At 29.6% G+C, this 10,172-nt stretch overlaps 1 protein-coding gene across 3 annotated transcripts in view; it reads right to left on the bottom strand.

Annotated features, from left to right (window-relative positions):
• Positions 1–10,172, bottom strand: part of LOC106682368 (palmitoyltransferase ZDHHC3) — a 23,075-nt gene that overhangs the window by 6,427 nt on the left and 6,476 nt on the right. For all 3 annotated transcript variants that reach the window (XM_014423173.3, XM_014423172.3, XM_014423174.3), the window contains one exon: positions 8,990–9,151. In XM_014423173.3, coding sequence (XP_014278659.1) covers positions 8,990–9,151 — 162 coding nt within the window. The remainder of the gene's footprint in view (positions 1–8,989; positions 9,152–10,172) is intronic.

The raw sequence follows: 10,172 nt of genomic DNA, 5'->3' as shown, positions 1-10,172 counted from the left end.
AAAAAAAAATTGTTTATTATATCCTATTATTGTATATCTTTTTTTTATGATTATACCATGAATATGTAATGTAAATATGTCCGATTACGGATTGATAAGTATGCTGTGTGAGATAGCAACCTAATGTATTTAGGCAGCATATATGAATAAAGTATTTCTCTCTTTTGTTTAGTATGTTTACTTATTTAAAAATAACAAAATTCGACTATTCTTTTCTTTTCAAGGTTGGGCTAGTAAAGGTTTCTTTTGAATCCCTATCCGCCGTAACAGTATGAGAAACAGCTTTCATGATTTTCACTAAAATAAATTCACAAGATTTTGATTTCTCGTTATTTGGAAAAAAATGAATTTTTTTAAGGACACTAATTCCTCCTCGTAGTTGTCATTGCGCATGAGCTTATCGAATTATTATTACTATTGGAGGTTCCTTCGGTATAAGTATCATCGATGAGGTTTTCGAAGATGCAAATACCGATTTACTGTTGGGGAATAAGTAGACCAGGGGTGTGGTACTTTTGGATGTTTTTTTTTTTTTTTTAGAGAAGTTAGGAAATTTGGTCATTTGTGGTTTTTGGGTCTTGGAATTATGAATTACAAGTTCTGCCAGAAATAAAAAAAAAATACCTTCTTTCGGTTTTTCTCTCGTGGCATGAAAGGCTTGTTGCACATTTTTAGCAACATCAAACTAAAATTAGCAAGATTAACTTCCATACTTTTTTTTTTTTTTATCAAGGCTTTTAGTCTAATTGCATTCAGTCAACTGAGGGAAAAAGGATCTCTGTGAAATGTTTAGGATTAGTCCTGAAAATTTGCTTAGAAGAAAAATGTGGAAATTTAATTTTTCAAAGACACAAGTATTGAAAGGATTGGGATTGGTCAAAAGTTTGAAATCGGTAGGGCATGTCACAAGAATGGAAGACAGTTAAATCCCAGGTGAATTGACAAGATCTCGATAGACGCGAGTAACTTATTAAATAAAGCTATTTAGATGACTGCATAGGATACAGAAGAATGGCGAAGGCCCCTCTTTATTTATATCGTTGCCCTATGTATGTGTGTAATGGTGGCACATAAAATAATAATCATATTACAAATAATCACTGTTTAATAACTAATGTATTCCTTCAGCATCAATCGCTAAACATTGCTGTAGCTGCAAGTCATCATCCAATTGTTTTCCTCAAATTTTCTGTCATCGCTTTCACAGCATCATTATGACCATCTTTGGCTCTTCGGTCACAAGGTGAGTGGGACTTGGTAAAAGCTTCTTATGTGAAATAACCACCGCTCATGAAGCGATTTTTCTAGCAGTCTTGAACCAAGAAGATTCAAAACTTTCGCCTTCAAATGTTTTTAATATGATCATTTCAAGCGATTAGGAAGAGGTTGTTGGAAGTCAAAGGACTATGCAAACTATAGGTCTATAAGCCTCAGATAAGTTGTGCCAAAACTCTAATCCTTTATTTTGGTAAGGAAATCCAGGGCAATTGCTGTAGATAAGTAGGAAGAAGAGTAGGTTGGATCCAGACTTCACTGTCAGACTCAAGACCACATATTTTAGCTCAGGATGATTATTGAAGCCATGGCACAACAGAAAGAAACTAAAGCATCTATCTGGCATTCAAGAGAAGCCCATAATTCAGTTACTACAAAATGAATATGGTCTCCTTCAACAGCTAAATAGTACCCCAACATGCTATAAACTCTACATATGATGACATACAAGCTTTAACTATAATAAATGTAAAAGAATCTGGGACTTCAATCAACAGGAGTAAAGGAGTTTAACAAGGAACAGCCTTAGTCTATGCCCTTTTATCATAGCTATGGAGGAGATTTAAAAAGATATGCAAAAGTGGAACATCGACAGCCGGAGGAGTAATAAATGAGCACTGGGATTCACAGTTCATTTAAGCCAAGGCCCATCGGACATCACTCATGAAGAAGGCCCCCAGATCTTTTTCCAGGCTTCGAAAAAAAAAATAAATAAAGGGAAGAGTTTGAACTCCATGAAGGAGCTGGCTTGAGATAGCGATGCTTGGCTGGTTGGAACCAAGGCACCTCCACACTAAGACCCATAAAGGAGAAAAGGTTTGCCTGCTTCTACCTCCAATGAATCTACATTAATATAAACAAAGGTTTAGTCCACAAAGCTGGAAGAGAATATTTATTTGAATTTTCCATAATACATAACAATTGTCTTGTAATCTCGGTATATCTTGCATCAATCTGATGGCTTGAGTAAATCAATAAACATATATACAGCCTCCATTTAAACTCTAATAAACTAAGAATGATTACAATGGCATTGATGACAATTTGGAACTAGACATTAACTCTTTATTTCCAAAAACAATATTAATTAATAACAATTGATAATATTTCTTTTTAATGTAGGTTGCTTAAGATTTAAAATTTATGTATATAAGACAGAGTAACAACTAGAAATCAGGTAATAAGGTTACAATTCATAAAACCTTTATAGACACCAATACATATACATTTAATTACAAAACGTAATTTAGTAAAACAATAATCTTCTTTTTTTTCTTTGCACTTATTTATCATGAATATTAACAATCTACAACTAATAAAAATTTTTTCTAGGACTAAGTTACACTGAATATAAAAAGTAACAATTTAAAAGTCAGGAATACTTAATTTCTTACCTACATCACAGTTTCAAGTTGTAATGCCAAACACTACAATAAATAAGTTAAACTCAGCAAAATGGGTGTCAAAATTGATTAAGGTAGTTTATTAAAGTAGTCATTAAAAGAGCAATTTCACAAGTATGACAATACCTTCACAATAAGGTATGAATATTCATTATTTACAATATAATAATTTTTTAATAGATAAATATACTATCCAAACGTAATGCTTCTAATTTTCAAAATAATCTTAATCGTTACATTCAAAGAACATGACTGAAATTTTATTTAAATCTAAGAATCCCTGCGTTGACAGAAGATAACGTCATAAGATAAGATAAAATAAAGATTAACAAAGTGTTTAAAGTTTTAAAAAAATAATGTTTGTATCTTAATGATTTGATAAAGTAAGGCGCAGGGGTTTATGGGAACCATTTCAAACTTTAAACATTTATATTTGAAGGGCTCAGGGCAACAACGGTGTAAAAGTTTTTTAAAAATATTCCATAATCATAATAAAAAAACATCCATATAGTTCTAACATATTTATTCTCTTTAACTTAAAATTAAACAACTGCAATGTTTCAGCCATCCTGGCCATCCTCAAGGACATTTTTTTTATGATACCACAGCCACAACAAAGTTAATAAAATGTTGCAAGCCATTCTGCTCTTGTCAACAATATACCTATTTTTATCCATTATTTCACTTATTACAATTTTATTCAATTTGCACATCTATTACAATCATATCAACAATATAGTGATTGATAAGAATGTAATAAATAGTGAAAATTGAATAAAATTATAATAAGTGAAATAATGAATCAAAATAGGTTAATTGCCTTAGGTATATTTTTGACAATGGAAAATTGGCCTGCAACCTTTTAATAACTTTGTTGGGGATAAGATAATATAAATAAGATGTCCTTAGGAATGGGCAATATGTTGGAGTTGTAAGAGAATAATATATGGATGCTTTTTATTATAAATAATAAAAAAACCAGTCTCGAACAAGAAATTAAATTATATACATATATTCCATAATGTTATATGAAAATATAATGGACTTGAATTAAATAAACTAGCACACAAAAATAGCTTTATAGAGAAACAACAAAGCATTTTTTAAAAAATCTAATATTTTTTTATTCTAATAATCGTAGCTTGTTACATTCTTTCTTCAAGCCATCCCTTTTTTAAGACTTTATTTTTGTTCGGTTTTCAAGCAATGAAAGTTGGTAGAAGCCAAATCCACACATTTAACCTCATGAATCTTTCAATTTAGAATACTGATTCATAATCATTATAAAGAATATTGATACATTAAAATAAGCTGGTGAATTCAATGAATAAACAAATATTTTTCAATAATAAAATTATAATAACAGGCCATGTAATGTAAATATTTAGTACAGAATCTTTTAAAACTATATTCTATAAGACTGTTGAATATGTGCTAAATTAAAACCACTAGTCAATTTTTAAAAAGTAACAAATAAATAAATTCAAGAAATAACATACCCGTACTTTTATCTGTTTCTCATTCATCAGCACCAGATGAGTTTCTTAGAGATACATTCCTCATTCCTCACAACTAACCTTGCTGCTATATCAAATAAGATCTTGACTGATCTGTTTTCATAAGTAATTATTTTCAGTCTTCAACTATTCAACTGGTTCCAGTTGCCTCCAACTGTTACGTGGAGAATTTAATTTAATTTTTTTAGAGATTTCCCATGTTAGATGAATTAGAGCAGTGACCAGTTCTATGCAGTAGTTTCGAACTGGCTTTGTCAGTAAATTGAACAACATTGAGGAAACGTTTTATAAAATAATTTTGAAATTGTAATATTTTTTTCTTTGCATTATTAGTCTTATTAATTTTTTTTTTCACATAAATTTTCTATGGTTTTGATATTTTAGTTTAATTAAAAACTGCAACTCAAATTTTCATCAAATTATGTCAAGTAATTTTAGTAGAAAAAGCAATAAGTAAATGTGGGACAATTTTTACACACCCTTAAAAAGAAACACCTTTTCTGTAATCAACAATAATTTATATACAATAGGGATAGTATCATATTTCATAAGAATTATAAGATTCCTTCAAATAGTATTGAGTCTTGAAAATGATTTGAGCAGGGAGTTCAAGAATAAGAAATTATAACACACTGATGCAAAATCAATAAAATAAAATATCTTTGCCAAATATCTTGCAAACGATTTATGCAAAACCTAACTAAAATTATGAATTATTTATATATGCTAAAAGAAAAAAAAAACCTCAATAGTTGATCCAGTTTGGTCGTGATTTAATCCCATTATATTTACTGCATTGACTGTCTACATCCCAGACCCTCAAGACTTTTCTTTAAACTCTTGGCATTATTCATGATTTGGCATTATTCATCATTCAGAATTAACTAAGTTTCTCCAGTGTTTCATTAAAAACAGTTCAGTATTCAAGAACAGTGTGGGGCTATTAGAAATTATGAAAATGACAGGGAGAGAATGATTTTTTTTAAATCAGTTATTTTAGATGCAGAGATAAAAAAAAGAATAAATTAAGTGATATTTAGAAAAAAAATAACGACTGATTACCATATTGTCTCTACCATAGACAGTTGAGGAAGTAAAAAACATCTTGCAATATGTAATGAAATAAACATATTTTATAGATGTACATATTTTTTCCTTAATAAGTATGATTTCACTAACATCAACCCTTATTTGAGAACCTATCTATCTATTGACTGATTAATTATCATACAAAACATAAGGAATATGAACAATTATTTCAGGTAGCTTTTTAGCAGTAACTTAGTACTAGTAATTATTCAGGGTGTCTACCAAAACATTATTATGGAATATCTTGACTTTTCTAGGTAATTTAATATTTTCTTTTTTGGGTCATTGAAATAGTTAAAATACATGTGTGTATATATATATATATATATATATATATAGAGAGAGAGAGAGAGAGAGAGAGAGAGAGGTTATACCTGATAAAAAACAGAAAACTTTAGGGCCCAATTCTACAACTCAATTGTGAACAACAAAAAAAACCTATTAACCATCATCCTGTTTTTAATGATATTTAGGATATTTAGGAAAATCTAACAATAATATTTTTTTTTAATTCTCGACGATATTAAGTAAATTTTATAATATAAAAAAAAAACCACTACCTGTAAAGGATCTTGAGTTCATTACTGGATAAGAAAGGAGTGTTTCTACACCAATGGTTAAACAAGGAAGTGTTTTGATCATAAATCATGGTCAACAGCAAAATCTAACTATCTCTTCGAAAATTGATTTTTCATAAAATTTGATGACACCATTGAAAAGGATCAGAAATTTCCGATTTGTTAAGAGCATAAGAAATTAAGTGATCAGTGTAAAGTGCTTCCCTGACCATCTCAATAACTATTCCAGGGGCAGAGTGCCATTTCATCTCCAATCCCACCATTGTCTCGTATTTCATTGATATCCCAATTCAGAAAGAAGGTCATTTTTATTTTGGCTTGGGGCCATAATCAGGGGGACTAGATAGTGTTTTCATTATTTTTAGATAAAGTAATAATACTTTTAGTCACAGAGACTAATCTATATGAAGAGCAACATAAAGTGACTGGTCAAGCTTGATGTACGAGATAGAATCCACCACATACAAAGAAATTATAAAATTTATCGAATAATGGTTAGAATGAGTCTAGTACAGAAACCGTTAAATGCAGGTCAAAGAACCCTATTCACAATTTTATATTTCTATGCAGCAGGATGTCCTGTAATAATTTTTAATTGCTGTTAGCAAACTTGTATTTTGCAAATAATGAAACTATAGCACAGAGTAACAGACTTGGAAAAGTTTTACTACTCATAAACATATTGATAAACAATCACCCAAAAATCTTTTCACCAGACGAAGATATTTTACTAGAAGAGACAACGGTTCCCTCTGGGAATACATACATTCTGTATTCATACATTGAACATTCTGAGAATATATACCAACGAAATCATATAAGTATGGTATAAAATTATTCAAACTATGTCCCACTGAAGGTTACACATGGTCTGGAGAAGTATAGTCTGGATGGTATAACACTAGAAGAAAGCAAGTCGGCATAGGTAAAAATGTCTGGATTTAACGAGCAGATAAATTAGCAATGTACCAATTTGAAGAGAGATCAAATGATAGTACGAGAAGATAAGAATGGCTGTGATGCTCAAATGGAGAGATGTTAAAATATTATAGAAAAAAAATATGTATCCATTATGATTTCAAGAATGGATTCTACGTATTCTAGATGTCCTTTGAAACAGAAACCTACACTTACTCTTAGGAACACTATAGTAAATGCTCATATTATGTACCGAACAGCCCCAAACAAAAAATAAAAATAAAAAAATCATGGGAAATTTTCGTTTCTGAATGGTCGACTTCAGAAAATACTGTATCTAACAACCACCAGAAGAAAACAAAGGTGTTCCACCATTAGGGTCTTCGAGAAAAATTAAAAAAAATTACAACATATTGTTTGAAGTGTCTAAAAGACCCCAAAAGTGTTGGGAATGTTTTAACAACATAGAATAATGTAATATTTTACTCAGAATATAAATTAATGAAAAGTGATGTGTAATGTATTTTTAATATTTTTATATTGTATATCTTATGTATATTATCCTATATTTAATTAAATCAACAAGTGACATGGCAAAAATGGGCTAATAAGGATTATTTTTTGTCACAATTGAGGAGCAGACTCAATCCCTGAAGTTTCAAGTACACCCTATAAATATAAATAATTCAATTAAACTTCCTACTTCTACATTGTTATAGACAATAAACGACAAAGAAAATTGCTTTATGTACCAGTTTTTAATAGAGGAACAATAGTCTATAAGCTCTTATAACAACATTGATTATTGTTTGTCATGGAAGATAGATGAGCACAGTGCAATATGCTTAACTCATCATATGTTTACATATCACTATTAAGTAAAATTACTGTGATGACAAATAGAGATTTTAATCAATAACAGAAAATTTGTGTTTGTGTCCTTTGGATTGTAAAGTTTTTGGACTTTTGATACTTTTTTTATAAAATTTCCATATTTTTCCAGGTTGGTTAGACACTCTATTATTCGAGCAATTGATAAAATAGTTTAAAATAAGAATTTATGGTAGGAAGAGAAATTGATAAAGCGAAATAGCATAATTATAGTTTTCAGTATATAAATGATCTATCAGAAAAATAGACCATGGTCTTTTAATGTATGACTGGAAAAAAAAAATAACTTAAGAGATTACTGCACTGATCTTACACATGATAATATTCTTAAAGCATTACTAATTAATTTTCCTTTCCTTTAGCAAATATACAGCAATCAAATATGATGAATACAAATATAGAATAAACTAATATTTACTTATAAAAATTTTTTAAAAAATGTATTATAACTTTTCAATCTCCACAAAAAGTATAATTACGTATAACAGACCTGATAGTTAAAATAAAAATTAATAAATATACTTTGCATAAAGCAGGTCCCGGAGTCTAACAATAATAATAATTAGCAAAATATATTAAATAAACTTATCACCATATTTTAATAAATAAACATTAACGGAAGAATAATATAACATAGCTAATTACAAGTAGCAAAAGAAATAAAATCTTCCGAAATTAAAACCATTAAGTAGGCCTTAATATAAAACATTAAAATATTTAATATATAACTTGTACATTTCAAAAAGAAATAACATTACGGTTTATATAACTAGATTTTCACATCTCTATTTCCCGTTTCCATATAAAACAGTTTAATCACTATCATACAAAATTTTACTACAATATCACATCATTGACATTCCAGGTATGTCATATTTGAAATAAATTATTTAAGGATAATCACTAGAGCATTTATTATTAATGAAGTAAAAATACAATTTAAATCTGTTTCTCATTTTACACAATCTAACAGGGATGATACTTATACATATATACATACATACATTCATACATATACACACACACACATATATAGTTTTTATATTAATAACTAGAGAAAATTTTGACAGCTATTGATCTGTCTAGTATTCTAAATGAATTATTAGGTCTCAATAAATACTAAATGGTCTTTGAAATTTTCCTTTTGACTAAAGTCAGCGTTGACTTAATTAATTTTGGTCCAATTAACCTCAAATATAGAAAAACTAAAAAGAGATTCTAAGTTAAACAGAAACAGTCTTCAAATAGATTGTTATCGAGAATACTGTGTGAGAATAGAAAAAAAAAAGAAAGGAAGATTACAGTAGGGGAATCATACAGAGAACAAATAGTAGTCAGCCTTTTTTCTTGGTGTCCTCGGAGGAGGATAAATAAATGGTGAGAACCAAGCCAGTGAAAAACGGCCGAAAACAGCCTGGATACTTTTCCACCTAGATTTTTTTACCCATCTTGCTTCTTCTTTTTTCAGCTGTTCAATACCCTGAAAAAAAAAATATATACCTATAAAAATGCAGGAAGAAAAGAAGTTCTAATGATAAACTCGTATAAGCTATTAAGAATATAAGGTCATTGAAACATAAACTGAAATTTATTAATATAAGTAAATGGTCAAATAACAAAATATCATTCTCTATAAATCATCCTCCTTATTTAAACATTTCTCCACTTAATCAGGTTTTTTATCTCTTCATGTAAGAATAAGGAGTGCATTGCTTGAGCTAACTGCATACAAGACTCTAAGCTCTTGCACTGGTGAAATGCTTCCCTACTAAATCATCTTTCAATAGTCCAAGTATGTAAGTCAATGGCAATAAATCAGGACTATATTTTAGTGTTTCCCAAAACATTTCATCCAGCTTTTGGCATGCTAGATATAAGGGTATAATAACCCCATTAAAATCAATGCACCATTGTCTCACTCGGCTTTTACTCATTATCCCCTGCCTGTAAACATCACAAAGCTGACGATTAATTTCAATTGGCCTGATGTTTTGAGCCAACTCTCAACCTGAATCACAGACTGCACTTCAAAAGTGGGGGGATTTTCTACAGAGAGGATATTGAAAATCTTGAGCCACGGTATGATAAATATCTCAACTTGAATGGCGATTATGAAGAAAAATAGCTTAAAAGTGTACCTTTCAAATCTATACAATAAACTTCGAGTTTTTCAATTTGTGAATTGTTTATTTTAAAACGTCTGTTACTTTCTGGACAGCCCTCGTAATATATACTGCAATTATTATTATTATTAAAATAAATTTAAGTATTAATACAGATATAAAATAAATTAATTATGAGAGATAGTTGACCGTGGATGATGAATGAGGAGAAGATGGTTGGGGGTGCGGTCAATGAAAAACACAAATAAGTACGATTAACTTATTTTAATGATGAAAGGAATATGGTCCGGGTGCGGTCAAGAAAAACTCAAATAGTAGAAATATACTAATTTAATGAGCCAACGTTTCGCCCCACGTTGCAGGGCTTCTTCAGGGCTA

This window comes from Halyomorpha halys, unplaced genomic scaffold, assembly GCF_000696795.3.
Source record: "Halyomorpha halys isolate HHAL.00 unplaced genomic scaffold, Hhal_1.1 Scaffold409.1, whole genome shotgun sequence".
Taxonomy (NCBI): Eukaryota; Metazoa; Arthropoda; class Insecta; order Hemiptera; family Pentatomidae; genus Halyomorpha; species Halyomorpha halys.
Note: the sequence above shows the minus strand (reverse complement) of the source record. Positions and strands in the feature narration are given on the sequence as shown.